The sequence below is a fragment of the Chiloscyllium plagiosum genome, chromosome 25, assembly GCF_004010195.1.
Source record: "Chiloscyllium plagiosum isolate BGI_BamShark_2017 chromosome 25, ASM401019v2, whole genome shotgun sequence".
NCBI classification, from domain to species: Eukaryota; Metazoa; Chordata; class Chondrichthyes; order Orectolobiformes; family Hemiscylliidae; genus Chiloscyllium; species Chiloscyllium plagiosum.
The window spans coordinates 23,668,423-23,686,534 of record NC_057734.1 but is presented as its reverse complement, the minus strand read 5'-3'; the positions used below and the strand labels follow the sequence as shown (position 1 = coordinate 23,686,534).

At 38.8% G+C, this 18,112-nt stretch overlaps 1 protein-coding gene across 1 annotated transcript in view; it reads left to right on the top strand.

Moving 5' to 3' along the window:
* The window catches only part of LOC122562652 (SH2B adapter protein 3-like), a 69,841-nt gene extending 57,463 nt beyond the window's left edge, over positions 1 to 12,378 (top strand). Inside the window, exon 6 of the mRNA XM_043715676.1 lies at positions 10,011 to 12,378. Within this exon, the coding sequence (XP_043571611.1) occupies positions 10,011 to 10,306 (296 nt within the window). The 3' untranslated portion in view covers positions 10,307 to 12,378. The remainder of the gene's footprint in view (positions 1 to 10,010) is intronic.
* Positions 12,379 to 18,112: the final 5,734 nt, after the last annotated feature.

Sequence of the window (18,112 nt, the reverse complement as noted above, 5' to 3'; positions counted from 1 at the left end):
TTGAACTCCTCCAAGAAGTTGCACCTTTTCTCTGCCATTATTCTCTGCCAGTTGTCTCCCCTTCTCCTCCTTGCGATGTTTGACCCTGTTGGAATGGGAGCAATAGATGACCTCAGTACTATCCTCAGCAGTGACCGACACTTTGTACTTCTAATCAGAAGAGGGAAGCTTGATTGAGTTTCCTCTCCATAATCCTGGAGTACTGAAGTCAGTTGCTACCGTGTTGCATATTATAACCTATTCCTTCGTAAAAGTTCACACCAGGGAATCATTTGAATATTGAATTCTATTTATAAAAGTTGAACCAATACTATTTTGAAGCCTTTAAGTCTCCTTTCCTATTCTTTTTGAAACCAAGTGCAATTTGGAAAAGTCCAGATGTCCTTTATTGTTCCGGTTATATCCACAGAATAATAGATTTTTCGTCACGTTTTCCCTTTCATAAAACAGTTGCCTTTGTCTAATCATATATGGCTTTCAAAGTAGAGCTCAAAATCCATGATGGCAGGAAGGTGAGGGTTGAGAATTTGTCCCCAAGAGCTCTCCATCAATCACAGGCCAGTTCTCTTTTGTATTTTCTGCTGTTAGGCTCAATGTGAGATTATCAGAAGCAAATCTGGGAGGGGGCAGTCTGCGGTTGGAGCAGCAGTGAGAAGGTGAGGTGGGGCAGAGAACAAGGCCACTGAGACTGAAGAGAAAGTGAGGCTGATGGACTGGTGTGGGAATGAACATTGGACTGCAAAGGAGTGAGCGACAGCTTGTAATGGAACCTGAGAAGCTCCAAAGGAGGAGGAGGAGAGTGGCTACAAAGGTGAACGTAGGACGCTGCAAAGGAGGAGAGAGACATCTGCAAAGTGGGATGAGCAGGGCTCTGAAGTGAGGGGTCATGGCTGCAGCTGAAAGTTACTCCTTGCAAGTGAATGTCGAATCTGTATCTTAGAATTATTGAAGGTCAGGAAGCTACTATATAAAGAAAAATGTGGATGCTGTTAAAATAAATACTCTGTCAGTTGGACAATTTAATACATGAACAGTTTTATTTCATAAGGATTTGCAGTTTTGTATCATCACATCTCAAAATATGCTGAATTATTTTGAATGCAGTGACTGTTAGAGACAAACATGCAATCATTTAGCTTCAACCTCCCAGCCTACAGAAAAAATATTTATGGTGATGGCTTTTAGTGTACAGAGGTATGTGAAATGATTTTAAAAAGTTTTTTGCCACCTTCTGTTATCTTGTGGTAACTTAGATATGTGGTACCTAGAAAATGAAAGGTTTCCTTGTGTGTTATGAATTTAAGTTCGATGGGGTGGCGGTGATTTCTTCTAATTTTGCTGATGTGTGAGTTCAAATATTCTGTTAACTCAAATACAGAAGGTATTGTTGCCATATAACCACATCATGTAATGAATGTTGTGTTGCTAATACTGTGGAGAATGTGCGCCATTTACTGCGAATACACGTATGCATGTTAATGGGTCCGACCACAAGGAATCAAGCCAGGGGAGGGAAGAGATTAAGGCAGGGTGGTGGAGGGGAGCCTCCCTCTGAGGGAGTCATCTCCTGTTTTTCCCCCCCCCCCCCCATCTCCTGTTATTTTTCTCTCCCCCTACTGTTCACTCTTTACTCCCCATTCTCTGTCACCCACCCCTGCCCACCATTCTGTCTCCCCATGCTTTCTTTTCCGCCATTCTCTTTGTACCCCCCATTCTCTCTGCCCCCTCTCTATTCTCCATCCTCACCTCTGAAACCCCCTGTATTTCCTGCGGCTACTTCTTTTATAACTTCTTTTACATTTCACTCTCATGAGACCCCACTATTTCTGGGATGATTTACATACCTTCTACTGTGAAGACAGACAAAAAAATACTTGTTTACTATCTGGGCTATTTCCAATTTTCCCCATTCTAATTTCCCCTGCATCAGCCTCTAAAGGACCCCTTCTAACTTTCTTTCCTCTGTTCTCACATATTTGTAGAAATTCATACTTTTTTTGGTCCTGGTTAGACCAATCTCATATACTCTGATCTCTCTATTGATTTCTGGGTCATTATTAAAGTCACTTCTAGGCTTACACATTATTCCTTTACACCAATGAAGTTAAATATGCTTTATTATTCTGTACAAATATTTCAAATGTACACTGGTCATTTTTTGATTTACTTTAATGGTAGGTTTTTCAGCTGTGAATGTTTAGTTGTTTGTGATAAAATCTTGTTTTTTTGCTTTACTTCGGAGATTTTTCTTACTGATGGTTATTTGCTGCTCTCAATAGTTTTGTCTTGGTGGTGATTTGGCAGGTTCTCAAATATAAAGTACATCTGTGACTTATTACACAACATTTTAATTTGGAAAACTTGGGAGTTGTTGCTTGGCTTTATGTGGTTGTCATTTTGTTTGTCCACTGCATGTAACTTTTCAGTGTAGTTTCCTGATTAAACTGACTATTACTACAGCAGGCTTGGATTATCAGTTTTTTTATTATCTCAATTTTGATATTCTGAGCTATGTTTAATGCACATTAAGAAGGGATCAGGTGTTGTGTTGTGTAGCAGGTCTGTCAATATTACCGTTCTACCACCTCCATCTACTAAAGTGTTTAGGGTGAGAGGGGAAAGGTATAAAAGAGACCTAAGGGGCAATTTTTTCACACACGTGTATGGAATGAGCTGCCAGAGGATGTGGTAGAGGCTGGTACAATTGCAACATTTAAGAGGCATTTAGATGGGTATATGAATAGGAAGGGTTTTGAGGGATATGGGCCGGATGCTGGCAGGTGGGACTAGATTGGGTTGGGATATCTGGTCGGCGTGGACGGGTTGGACCGAAGGGTCTGTTTCTGTGCTGTACATCTCTATGACTGTATGGATAGTTTTGTTTTTTCCCCTTCTAGTAGGATGTGACTTCTCCACATTGAATCCAATTTTAATGATCCTTTTGTGATCTGGTGTGTTATACCACCCCCTGGTGGTATAATTTGGAACAATCATCTTTCCAGTTTCATATTGTATAATAAGGCAGGGAGAGAGAAAAGGTTATTGAGTCCTCTAGACATGGTCCTCCCACACCTGACCTAGAATTCCCTGCAGGAATCCAACCTGGAAATTGTGCTGATTATGCCAAGGCCAAATTATACTCAAATTTCTTGATAATCTCATTAGCATTTTTCCCCAAAGCTGTTTATTTGATGCAGAGATGTGAAGTTTTCCTTGCTGATTAGCACCTTTCAGTATCATGCTACCCCTACGTGTCACAGGGTAATCTAGAATGAAATACTGAAGTGAACATGGTGTTCGTTCAATTTCATGTGAGAATTTGTAACCCAGGACTACAAAACATATGTTGCTTTGTGTCATTGTAGTAAGTCCTCCTTTTATTCAGATCATAATGAATAGGTCTCCCAGTTTACCAAATGGTTTCTGTTCAAAAGCGTGCAGTTGAGTTGGGTTAGGATGTGAAGTGAATGAATTTTAACAATGTACAGCCTTAATTATAAACATTTGTATTGGTTGTACTTATTACATAACCTGACTCCAGTATACCATGCATTCACTGAATTGTCAATTCCTATGCTATTTGATATTCAGCTGCGCTGCTCTATGCTGTTTGATGTTATATATTTTGTGACTTAACAACAATGTAGTGCAATTATCTCTTAACTTTACATCTATTGATGTAAGGGAAGTGTGTGCAGAACCAGGCACAGGTGAAACATTCTCAGTTCTCATTTCCTTCCCCAAATTCAGTAGCCTCGTGACAAGAGTGTTTTACCATAACAGCTCACCACAGTCCAGTTTTGCTGTGACCTCCATTCACGTAACATACAGCTTTACTCTTTCTGATGAAGAGTATCACTTCCTTTGTCTACTTAACTGGAAGTGGAACAACTGGCTGTGTAATTTGTATTTAACTGCACTGAATAAAAGCAGATTTCTCTGTGAGAAGTGAATCGTCCCTAATTTATGTTCTGGACATTTATACTTGCCTGCATTTTTAAGGAATTCATCTAGAATCACTTGCTAATAATTCTGAAGGATTTGAAGTTTTAACATACAGTAAACTTCAAAGCTACTGAGAACTCAGTTCTTCTAGTGCAAAATATTAAGAATTGAAAATTGGTTGCACTATCTTTTTGGGTACAAGGGTCATTATTCTTTACTTGCCAGCTTTGGTTCTGGTGGTAAATTTGATGTTGTCACCTCATTTGCATGATTGTAGCATAGAGTCCAGCATCTGCTAAGATGCTGCTGCTCAGCAAAGAATTGAGCAGTGTTTGCAGAGAACCTATGGTGTAATCAGCCTTCTGTTCTGAAAGGCAGCCTGCCATTTCTAAAGGTAAGCTGCACTGAATTACAGGTGACTGCTGTAATAATGAAGAACAATAACAAAACAAGGGCACTGAATGCTGAGAAGTCATGGATTTAATCCTAGAAGCCTTAGTGGTGAAGGTATACAGGAGAAGACATCCTATATGGTTTTTCTAGAATCCAGCAAGTCTGAAGGACCACATCAGAAAGGATTCAGCAAGTTGTCAGTTGAGCAGGGTTGTCAGTGCCAAAGGAAGGGACCCAAAGAGCTGGCAGCAGTGCTACGAGACCTCACATTGTTGGTCAAGATCAGTAAGTGTAAACAAGTTCTTCTATTTGCCATTCTTTACCCAATCATTCACTGAACCACAATCCCAGACACTCCGGACTCAAATCGAACATCTAGATACTCCACCTCATTCTCACGTCTAGTTCTTGTTGTTTCCACTTCTGACAACTATTCAGCCATGGTAGGTCATCCACACTTATTTCTTCCATCTCTTGCAAAACGAGGTGGTGTTTAATTGTAAGTAGTAGGGCAGTACAGGACTCTTTATCTCCAAAGAGGATGCCTGTCTGTATCAGGGGCTGAAGTGTGACAGAGTCCGTGGCATTTGGAATTAAGGAATGCAGGATGGCCCCGCCTTTTCCCAACTCTGATTCACCTATCTGTCATGTGGAGTGAACTGTTGATTCTGGGATCATGGATCTCTTATTTTCGAACTCACTCCAACCTTTCCCTTCTAATCTTCTACTTTGAGAAACCCTAAATCTACCACCTGCCATTGACAGCAGTCCCAATATTCAGCCAAGGGGCTCGCTCACCTGATACTTGTGGCTACCAGCTCAGATTCTGGCGCATTTAAAGCTGGTATAAAGTAGTCACCTGCATCCGGTAAATCATTGGACGCTAGTGGGCTGCAGCTATCTGGGGAAAGGATGGTTTTGTCCCTAATCAATACTGCTTGGACAGGCACATGGCCAAGTAGGTGTGAAAAATGGAGGAATGTGCATTCCTTTGGGGTTTGAGCTGCATCACATTGTTCGGACAGAGGAAATAAGCAATGGAGGTTTAGAGACAAATAGTTAACAGTGCAGCCTGTACGGACAGACATGGACAGACATATGTCCTCCACTAGATGCACAGAGATTTCAGTCTTTATAACCTGTTTGACTGCATATGAAAATGGAATGCGTCAAACACTACCCACCATTTCTTTGAGAACTTTATTTGCAGCACAGGCATTCTGTTGATGTATGTATGTTGAATATTTACATCTTGGAATCTCTTCAGATTTGTCATTATTTTTGTGCCTTGACTTTGTTTAGTTCTGTCTTTCAATTGGCACAGACATATCTTTGTATAATAAATAAAATCTTCCAACTGGTACCAGAGAGCAAAGCCAGTAAAGAACCTGAGCATTCTGGTTGTGTTAGACCTGTATAGAAGATGAGTCTGACCAATATGCCTCATTTGCTGCTGGTTTTTAGTTCTGGGCTAAGTTGGGCTATGATTCTTTAGACAGCCTGCTGTTTGTTATAATTAAACTGTAGAGAGGAGAGGCACAGCAAGACCGTTAGGGAGTACATTCTGGGGTCTTTCCTGGTGGCTAGTTATAAGACGTCATGAGAAGATGGTATCAACATAAGAACAAGAGTAGATCATTTAGACCCGGTGTCTGATTCACTGGTCAGTGGCGTCTTGGCTGATTTGCAGCCTAACTCTGTATAGCTGCCTTTGGTCCATACCTCCTAACATCATATGCTTAACAAAAATGCACCTGCCTCAGATTTAAACTTAACAACTGATCCTATATTCACTATATTTTGTGAGAGAGAGTTCCAAACATCTCCCACCCTTTGAGCTTAGAAGTTCTTCCAAACATCTGAATGTTGTGGTTCTGTTCGCCGAGCTGGGAATTTGTGTTTCAGACATTTCGTCCCCTGTCTAGGTGACATCCTCAGTGCTTGGGAGCCTTCTGTGAAGTGGTTCTCTGATCTTTTCTTCAGCATTTGTAGTGGTTTGAATCTGCCGCTTCCGATTGTCAGTTCCAGCTGTCCGTTGCAGCGGTCACCTATGTAGTGTTTTGTGCAGTCCTTGCATGGGATTTTGTACACTACATTGGTTTTGTTCATGCTGGGTATCGGGTCCTTTGTCCTGGTGAGTTGTTGTCTGAGAGTGGCTGTTGGTTTGTGTGCTATTATGAGTCTTAGTGGTCGTAGTAGTCTGACTGTCAGTTCAGAAATGTTCTTGATGTATGGTAAGCACTATGGTAATCACAGAAGCGCTTCACAGGAGGCTCCCAAGCACTGAGGATGTCACCTAGACAGGGGACAAAACGTCTGCAACACAAATTCCCAGCTCGGCAAACAGAACCACAACAACGAGCACCCGAGCTACAAATCTTCGCACAAACTTTGAACATCTGAATGATCTGGCCCTAATGCTCAGAATGTGCCTGCTTCACTATCAGTCTGGATATAACCAGTCATGAGGGGTTTAGCTAAGACAAGGAGACAACTAGGCTGGCCATTCATCTGGTCTTTAGTTGGTCTTTCCACTCTGTGTTCTCTGATACTTTATGCCTTTCACTTATGCAGTGGCAGAGGCGTGTACTGAATTCTTTCTCTGTCTGTGGGCATGGAGATGCGGGCATGGAAGGAAGGAAAGATTTACATTTATGTAGTGCCTGTCACGATCACCCAACATCTCAACATACTTTATAACCAACAAAGTACTACTAACTGCTGTGGTTCTGTTCGCCGAGCTGGAAGTTTTTGTTGCAAACGTTTCGTCCCCTGTCTTCTCACAAACTTTGAAAGTACTACTAAGGCCATCACTGTGTCAGTATAAGATTCATACTGGTGATTATTTTAAAAGCAATAATTACAATTTAAAAATTCTAGAGTAATTAATAAAGAAACTAAAATGGTGATAGGAGGATGGGTGATATGTTGCTGCTGCAGTATGTGGGCGCTGTTGGTAATCCAAGGCAAACACATCTGCAGTAAATGTTTGTGGCTTGAGGAGCTGCAGGCATTGTGCCACATCAGACAGATGGAAAGCTACCTGGGCACTTTGCTTCAGGTGGCAATCACATTCACACTTAGTCATTCAAATTCCAGTTTCATTTCTGATCAGGGATAGGGGTATGTGACTGCAGATAAGACAGGCCTGGGGGCCCAGGTAGCATTTGGGAACTTCAGCCCCTGCAACTTTGCAAAATTACAAAGACACATCCCCTTATCCAACCTCTCTTTCTATTAGTTTGCCAATTTCCTATCAAAGTTAATGTTAGCGCGGATGAAATGATATCAGTCCGAGCCCAGAGTGCGGTTCAACAATCGGTAACGTTTATTGCTACAGTAACTCCGGCGGAGACCAACCGAGGTCCGAATCTCGGCTGCTCTGCTGTTCCCGCACGGAGCTACATATTATATACTTTTAGTTGTCAGGATGTGTGGAATTTGAGGATGAATGGGATGATAGTTCCCCATCATCACTGGAGTAGGTGCAAATAGAATGTTTCCTGCCATCCCAGGAGAGTTGCAGGGCACGCACAATAGGGTGCTAATTGGTTTATGTAAAACGGGTCCGAGTATTATCTGCTTGTCTCTCTCTGTGAGGGCAGGGGCTAGCACCCCCCCTTTGTTCCCTTGGGGTGTTGGTGTGTATTGGTCTGATATCAGTCTCTTGATGTGATTAGGAGATGGGTTTCCATATTAATTAATTCTGGAGTTTTGGTCTATGAGTCATGGGTAGTGTTGGTATAGTGTGGATTTGATCTGTCCTCTGTCTCCTATCTCCCGGTCACGTGGGCGAACCGGCAGCTGCTGAGTTCTGTGAGTTTAAAACTGCGACTGCTGTTTAAAACACAAAATGAATTCTTATAGTTTTCTGATGTAGGCATAGTCCCGTGGCAAAAGCAGGGCGGCTCTGATGCCCGCTTGCATTAATATACTACCCTCCATATCATGGGACCCATTAAGTAGCCCTCATGTGTTACCTTTTCAAGCTCCTTTTGGAAATCCAAATATGTTACATTTACAGCTTTCAAATTATCAATCCTGCTCGTTACTCTAAAATTGTCAGCATGATTTCTTTTTGTGAAGCCAGGTTGAATCTGCTTGATTACATGATACATCTCTCAATGTTCTGCTGTTGAATCCTTTCCAGTAGACTCAAACATTTTCCCAACGACAATAGTCATTCAAATTCCAATTTCATTTCTGATCAGGGACAGGGGTATGTGACTGCAGATAAGACAGGCCTGGGGGCCCAGGTAGCATTTGGGAACCTCAGCCCCTGCAACTTATCAAAATTACAAAGACACATCCCCTTTTTCAACGGTTATAGTTTGGTTTTCATCTTGCTTTTTGAACAAGGGTGTTACATGATCGGTTTGCCAATCCTTCAACACGTTTCTAGGGATTCGTGGAGGATATTCCTTGATTCTGTGATTTCTTTTGGACCCAGATCAAAGAGGGAGAAAAGTTAACAATGGGTCAGAGAGGAAACAGTTTATGTGAACAACAAACTGATTAGTACTTCATTAACACAAGGGCAGCACTCCAAGTTTAAAACATTATGACCCATAAATTCATTTCAAGGAGAGTCTGAAAGGAAGAATGAAAGCTATTTTGTTCTAATCTTTCTGAAACAAAGTGTTATAATTGATAAAATAATTGTGGGTTTAGTATCATCCTGATTTGTTCCTGGAGTATTTCATAGGGGTACCACGTTTTGAGCTTCACTAATCTCTCCCCTTTGTCAATTTGTTGCCTCCACTTTTGCCGACAAATTCTTCAAACTGAAGATTCGGTTAAAGTCAGACTTGCGGGCAAAGGACATGTAAGATTCCAGGAAATTACCGCTTTGGTGTAAATTTTATTAGTTTTCTTGTCCTCATTTCCTGCCAGATTGTCACTATCATAATGTTGGTTTCCCGCAGGAGGAAATGAGCTCATCAGAAACTTGCTGAACAAGGTTTGCATTGCAAGTCTATTTGAAAAGAACACCGTAAAATTCCTTCTATACCAGTTTCTGCACCCATACAATATATAAGACATGGAGATTGTTACTCATTTACAGTTCTGCTACAGTCTATGACTATCCAATGAAGTTCATTCATTTGCATATGCTAATTTTCAAACAACTGGTTTGTTAAAGAAAATATTTCTTGAATTAAAAATAAGATAATAAAAGGCAAAGAAAGAAAGTCTCCTGTATATTTTCTGCGATTGAAATCGAAAATTCACTTTTCGAAATCTGCATTTGGAATTTGTTTCTGACATTTGAAATCAAATGTGAGAAACTTAGAAAGTTATTTTGTGTTCATCATCTGTGCAAACGAAATGTTGGTTAGAGGCTTGTCTTGTTTACAGGTTTGGGATCATGACATTTTATAAAATGTCTGAAGAATGTTATTAGAAACTACTAATCACTACTTTCTCAGAAGTTAAAATTTTAACAAACTCTTTTAAGCAGTGGTGAGACTAATAAATAGAAAGAAGCAGATGTGTAGTTAAATATCAGGACTGAAATTTGCCTGTCTCATTACTGACATGTATTCAATGTGATTAACTTGCTGTGTTTACATGGTAGCCATAAAATGATTTAGAGCAGAAAGTTAAATTAGTTAAATTTAAGATTTGACCAGAAGTGGTTTTAAGATTCGCATTTTGTTTTGTTTCCAAAGGATCTCATTGTCCAATCAACGCATCAGTGTTGCCGTTTTCTGTTCACCGCTGGAATTCTGAACCCAGTCTTGCTCACTTGGCTCCTTCCAGCTGCAATGCATCGGAGCCTCTTTCCCGACCAGCTCCAGAACAGGTGTTCCACATGGTGCCCCCGCCTGAGGAATCTCTTCCAGCTCTGCGGCGAAGTGGCTCTGTGCTTGTGCCAATACGGCAGCAACGAGACTCAGACTATGAAATGGAATCGGCTGCCAGAGGTCAATCACGGGCCATTGACAATCAGTATATGTTTCTTTGATTATGTGGCTGAAGACAACTGGTGTACACTTATGAAAGTGTGCCATCGTTAAGTTTTTACAACACTGAAACATTTTCAGGTTTGCTTCAAAAACTGAATGTATTTCTTTTCATGGAGGCAGCCTTAAGAAACCTTCAGGGCAAATAAGTGTTTGCTTTGAAATGGCCTCTTCTACCATTAGGCCTGTTGAAGGGCCTGTTTACAATATTATTAAATTGTATAGCTTTGTTTTGAATTTCTCTTTAAAAAAAATAGGTATCTTGAATTATAAATTGGAAATATAGAAAATACTTTTCCCATTAGTTTAATTTTGCTTTTGTAAAAATTGTATATGAATTGAATATAATTTTAAGCATATTTCTTTATATAATATCTGTGTATTTCCAGTAACCTTTCTAAAATTATTCTAAGAAAAACTTTAACTTAATTGCTTAATGACAGTAATGGCCAATGAATGAAAGTACAGTTATTGGGCTTATTGCATTTTAAAATAATTTTACAACTGTTCTGATGTGTTTAGTTAAAGTAGGTTTCTGTAATGAGGATCTCCTCATTCTTTCTGCTTCCGTGCTTTTCGCTTAAAGTTTAACTGACAGTTCAGGTATGTACTTCAGTAATTTAAATACACAAGTTAGATTGTGAACACTAAAGTGTTTTGAGAATTCTTTTTATTTTGAAAATCACTGGGTACAACCTGACGTCTTATTTTCCATCATGAAATAGCAGAGAATTTCTCATTACAGGATTAGGTGCATAGTTTTGGATAGAATTACATGAACATATCTTCTGCATTGCTGCTGCTTTATCAAGGCAGGAATATTACGCCAATAAGTAGAATGCAGGCACATGTCTTTCTAAGGTAAGAAATCCGAAGAATGGTGGATTTACATATAGTTTAGGTTGCAGATAGAAAATCTGGCTTGCTAAAACAAAAACTGCAGAGGCTAAAATATTCAATAGGTCTGGCTGTGGAGAGAGGAACAGTTAATATTTTGGATTGAACAAAACCTGATTTTGTATTTTGTAGTCTAGTTAATTAAGAATTTGTACACCGTGAGGAACCAATATTGTTTGGGGATGATCACTGGCTGTTTATGAAGAGCTGCACACAGACACTTAAAGTGTTTCCTTAACTGTAAGAATTGCTGTCTGAAATTGTTTACAATTTCCCTACATTTACCCCAATCTTAGATCTTTTCTGTTGTCTTAAATTATATCCATTGTTTAATAGTTCTTTGTGATCTGGTGAAGGTCTTAAAAACCAGGATGTGAGCTAATGATTGTGGAAAGAATGATCCAATAACATTTTTTGGCATAATGTTGTCTAGTAAACTTTTTGAGGGTGGAATAACATTATTTATGCTTTGAGTAATACATGAAATATGTGATTAATTATTATATGTGTCACTGATGGTAATTATATAGGTTTCTGGGTGATCCAAAAAATAAAACTAGTCTAAATACCTGATGATCCATCTGCCATAATCAACTAGCTTTCCATTAACTCTGAAAGACACAGTAATGACATCTTAAAGACTTGAAGGGACAGAGAAAATTACACACTGCTGTACTTCAGCAGCAGAATGATACACGGTATTAGTTGGTTAATTTCTTTAACCTTTTAAAACAACTTACTTTTTAACTACCTTTTTGCAGTAGTCCATTCTTCAATAACATGATGTTGTGTTCTTGTGCAACCCTGTGTTATAGAAAAATCGCGCTTAAGAAACAGCGCTTAATGTTGGCGATGTAATCGTGTTACAGCCAACACAAGTTTAAAAGTCTGTGCTGAGGAAATAATGTCCCCAATTAGTCAATCGTATTACAGCGAATTTGTGTTGATGAAACGTGTGTTATAGCAGAATGACCTGTACCATTATAACGTGAAACTATTAGTAAATTTTTAAAAGTGTAAGTAATTCATCAGTTACAACGTTGCAATTTGGAAAGCAGCATAAGCCAACTATCTTGTTTAATTTTACTAGCAGAGTGTTTATTCAGTTAATAAAAATAAGTGCATTTCTCCAGCTAGTGGTTTTTTTGTAAAACCTTAATTATGCTATTAATTTTTTTGAGTCAGTTTAAAGTACTGCTTGCACATGTGATGATGCAGATTGGCTACCTGAGGTTAGTATAGAGTCTTGCAAGTAGTTGGAGATCACAGGTTAAAAATGGTGAAGAACTCAGACACTCAACAGCTAAAAACATTATCAACCAATAAAATGAATTGTGAACCGGTTTTATAGAGTCATACAGGACAGAAACAAACTTTTTGGTCCAACTCGTCCATGCTGACCAAGTTTCTTAAACTAAACTAGGACCACTTGCCTGTGTTTGGCCCACATCCCTTCAAACCTTTCTTATTCATATATCTATCCAAATATTATCTAAGTGTTGCAATTGTACCTGCATCCACTACTGCTGCTGGCAATTTATTCCACATACCCACCCTCGGGAAAAAGTTGCCTTCAGATCCCATTTAAATCTTTCTCCTATCACCTTAAAAATATATCTTCATTTGAACTCCCCACCCCAGGGAAAAAGACCGTTTCTATTCACCTGATCTATCCCCTCGTGATTTTATAAATCTCTACAAAGTCACCCCTCAATCTCCTGTGCCCTAATAAAAGTTCCAGCCTCTCCTTATAACTCAAACCCTCTAGTCCTGACAACATCCGGGTGAATCTTTTCTGAGCCCTCTGCAATTTAATATGCTTCCTATAAACAAGGCAATCAGAATTGCATACACTACTCCAAAGTGGCCTCACCAATGTCCTGTACAACCTCAATTTGACATCCCAATTCCCAGACGAAAGTGAGATGTTGGAGATTAGAGTCGAGAGTGTGTTGCTGGAAAAGCACAGCAGGTCAGGCAGCATCCGAGGAGCAGAGAATTGAAGTTTTGGGCAAAAGCCCTTCATCAGGAATATTCCCTCAAATTACTCAATGGACTGTACATGCTTTAATCAACCTGTCTACTTTCAAAGAACTATGTACCTGAACTCCTGAATCTCTGCTTGACAACACTACCCAATCTTTCTAATAGGATCATGTTTTGCCATTGATATAAGTCTTGTAAATAAAGAGTAGCTGATGGGGTAAAAATAAAGGAAAAAAAAACTTAACAATTCAGTCACTACCTGGAGGAGTGAGACTACACTCAACCTCTTGATCTGTAAATTAGTTCTTCTTCATTTTTTCACCATGGAATTATTAAGTTATCCTACTAAGTACTTACTTATGTCATGTGTTTAATGATTACTTAGTGAAAATAAATCAATTTCAAGGAAGTCATGTGAAATTTAGAGATATTGTTTTTATTAAGCTAACAATTTCTTAAATCTTCCTAGAAATGTATGATTTACAGTTCACAAATCGACAAGTTCCTAGTTAATTCTCATTCTTGTAATGCACTTGTGATAAAGTAAAATGGCTGAGGTAGTTTAGTTTTATGCTGGCTGCAGTAACATTAGAGTTTTAAAAAAATTTTGCCAAATTTCTCATCAAAGTAATAACTTCTTAGAGTATTATTCCAAGGAAATTCATCCCGCCAATACATCGTTCAGTCATTGACTCTCATTTGGCTACAATGGTGACAGTGAGGCTAGGCTACTCACTGTTTTACTGAGTCAGTGTGAGTGACAGCAATGGCTGTTCAGCAGTTAGATAATCAAATCCAAAAGTTACAGGTATCCTGCTTCTACACAGGTTGTGTTCCTGCAGTCTCTATAAATGGAATGAACAAAGAATTATTGATTTGGCAGGACAAGCTAATTGTCCCATGTTCTCACTAAAAATTATGAAAATCTTGTTCAATCAGAAATAACTTGGGTATTTAAATAGTGCACTCTACTGAAAAACATCCCTCGTCCAGAAAAAGTTATTTTACAACAATTAACTTAATTCCATCAGAATAAAATGCAAATTTGAGTAAATTTTAATTTTCCTAAAATTTTGTTTTCCTTAATCCCCATGTTCTATTTTACATTTTGTACAATAAATTTAAAATTATTTACAATTTATTTTGCAAAGCAAGAATTCAGTTTGATTTATCAGTCTTCCTTGCAGTCTATATTGTATACAGACCCAAGATACTCCTTGTAGAAGTTGCAAAATTCAAAGAGATGTTTGTAAAGGGGATGTCTGCCAACATAGTGAGGTTTCTTCAGGATCGATAGTGATTACTGTTCCTTCATTACTGAACAGAATTTTTCTTTCGTTGTTAAAATAGCTAATCGACCTTTTGATCCATGAAGTGTGGTCTTGTTCCTCCAGATAGCAACTGAATTGTTCGAGGAAGTATTTAAATAAATCTTTTTCTTTATCCTCACCCCCATAAGCTACTTTGTATTGATAAGGTATATGTCAAAGGTAAAACATGATTTTATTGGAAAGAAGTAAGGTTGTAGGCACCTTCAATATCTTCATTAAGTTTTGGCAAATGTAGTTTCACATTGCAATGCAAGTTCAATGACTTTATTGGTAGGCTCACAGAACACTATGTCTTTTTGTAAATTTGTCTTGCATTTGTATGAAATATCTTTATGTCTGGAGCTCCTGCTGATCATCTACATTTCCAACCATTGCACAAAATTAGCCACAAAAGAGAAATGTGGTATTGAATTGAAATTCAATAATGAAAATATCTGTAATATTTTAAGTGTTAGAGTGCATATGATGTTTTAGGGATAATTTGTTAATTCATTGAAATTATAAATGTTCAGTTAAATCTTTTTTAATTTACACTGGACTGAGGGCCAAGAAATGTTGGTCTTGTTGGCAAAGATAACTTTCATTTTATTTGTTTGTCCAATGTAATGAGCATTAAAAAAAAAAGGTAGAACCCCCCTACTTTAATTTTAAACATTTGAATCATTATCCACTCAAATACTATGATTTGCGGATTATTGTATACAAATTAAACCTGAAACTTGTTCAAAATTCAAGGATTACACCATGAAGGTGTGAGATCCAGACTTTTCCAGGTCTGATGATCAATTTTACTTGGGACAATGGTAGTACAGAAATGCTTATCTCAGTGGCCCATTCAGTCTTAAAATCAGTGTTCAGCTTGTACTTTAGAAGGCTGATCTGCTGTACTGTGATCAGTTAGTAAAACCAAAATCCATGGTAGTATCCTTGGAATTTGCTTCTACATAATGTGATGGGATTGATTTAATTTGGAGATGTAGATATTCAGCTAGTAAATTATTAAATGCATGGTCGCTCTCAACTGTATTTTCACATTTGTCCATTACTTTTGCATACTCCACAACAAAATTTATATTCTGCAAACTAATGTTGATTTGTATTGTAGTAACTTATTGTACTTTGTTGCATTTTGGCAAAATAACTGCTGCAAAAATAAATAAAGCAAACTTATTTTTCTTCATTACTGAAATAATAACTAGCAGAAACTAAGATTTTAATTTTGTGTGGTTCTGTTCGCTGAGTTGGGAATTTGTGTTGCAGATGTTTCGTCCCCTGTCTAAGGGACATCCTCAGTGCTTGGGAGCCTCCTGTGAAGCACTTGTGTGTTGTCTTGACCCAACATACTGGCCATTGCAGCAGACAGCTGGAACTGACAACCGGAAGCGGCAGAGACAAACCACTATAAATGCTGGAGGAAACACTGAAGCGCTTCACAGGAGTCTGAGGATGTCCCCTAGACAGGGGACAAAATGTCTACAACACAGTCCCAGCTCGGCGAACAGAACCACAATGAGCAGCCGAGCTACAAATCTTCTCACAAACTTTGAATTTTAATTTGGATCCACAGCTATTATTGACTATTTATCTACATCAAAATTACATCTAATGAATTCTGATTGTTGTAATAAAGTTATTGGTGCAGTATTATATAATGCTGCTCAATAATCTGTACAAAGAGTAAAGGTAAATGTAAAGTCACCAGATCATGGGGCTGATGACTGGTAGTGGTTTAACAACAGTCATAACCTCTCCTCTCCTGAGATGTGAAGTAAGAGAATCCTTTCTGGCAACCTCAGCTGAAGTGGGAATTCAACCCAAGTTGTTGACCTCATTCTGCCATGTAAACCAGCCATCCAGCCAACTGAGCTAAACTAATGAGAGACTATAATTATGGTGACACAGTGGCAAATGAAGGATAAATAGCAAAATAGTCCTTCTGCTTAATCAGTGTCACTCACTCTCTCAACCAAAATATTACTCTTCTGATCATCTACTACTAGTATTACATGTCTTTCTGACTCAGAAAGGTTAAAAACTGAGCCTCAACAACCTCAAATATCTCCCATCGATAATTTTTATTATCTGCATGGCAGACCTTTAGATAGCAGAGTAGTAGCTTCCAATTAAATCTTAATTTAAAAGTTATCTTTTGTAAATTATCAGATGACCCTGCTAGGTCTGCACTGTGTTTTGTAGAGGTTGTAGAGGATTCACCAAAAAGGAAATTAATGCTGGTGATCAGGTCCATTACAGCACTTCTTTTTACAAAAACTAATATCTCCAAGATAATCACCACACATCAGAAACAATAAATACCAAGAATCAATTAACTGTATTTTGAAACCTAGGCAAAGTGAGGACTGCAGACGCTGGAGATTAGAGTCAAGAGTATGGTGCTGGAAAAGCACAGCAGGTCAGGCAGCATCTGAGCAGCAGGAGTCGATGTTTTGGGCAAAAGGCCTTCATCAGCACTTTTACCTGAAATGTTGTTTTTCCTGTTTCTCTGATGCTGCATGACCTGTGCTTTTCCAGCACCATACTCTTGACTCTAATCTCCAGCGTCTGCAGTCCTCACTTTGCCTAGTTTCAAAATAGGTTTCAAAGTCAAGTGTGCTGGAAAAGCACAGCAGGTCAGGCAGCATCTGAGCAGCAGGAGAGTCGATGTTTTGGGCAAAAGGCCTTCATCAGCACTTTTACCTGAAATGTTTTTCCTGTTTCTCTGATGCTGCATGACCTGTGCTTTTCCAGCACACTTGACTGTATTTTGAAAACAGCTAATTCATTTCACAAAGCTTTACAGCTCAAAAATAAGCTATTAAGCCCAATTTTCCTTGCACCCTTCATCTAACCTGTCAATAGTACTTATTTGTACATGGTTTGTCAATGGTAAACAAAATTTTATAGGAAGAGGAAAGCCTTCAACTACAGGACAAGAGATGGGCTGGTCAGTTGGGCAAAACAGGGCAAACCTCTTCAATGCTATGCAATAGATCTTCCCTTGACTGCAACAATTGTCCGTGAAGAGACACTAGATGATGTGTTTCCTTCTTTAGGGTACAGAAGGTTGAGGTGTGCAAACTATGAGATAGTAACATTTCTGCTGAGTTGAAGGGTCAATAACTAGATTTAAGGGCAGGAGGTTTAGAGGGGTTCGAAGGAAGAATTTCACCTGGGGATGGTAGGACCTAGAACTCAGTCTAAAAGGATGTAGAGCCAAGCAAATGAACGCTCGAAAAACAGGTTCGATATTTGATGACCACTGCAGACGTGATGGACCAAAGAATCTCTTTCCATGCTGTAATACTCTATGATCTGGGGCGTTCAGTACTGCTCCTTCCCTGATCTTGTTGCTTTTTGAAAGATTCTGTATTAATAATACAAGTAATATATAAACAATTTGGCATACTGAACAATTTTTGCTATTTAAACTCCTCTCTAAAATTACTGCAACACCCCTAATACCACTGCCAAAATAACTTCAAACAGGAACTTCCAAATATAATCTCTCCACTCAGAACAAGAGAAGCAGCAAGTGTATGGAAAAACCACCCCTATACATTCTGTTTAAAGTCTCTCACAATCCTGACTTGGCAA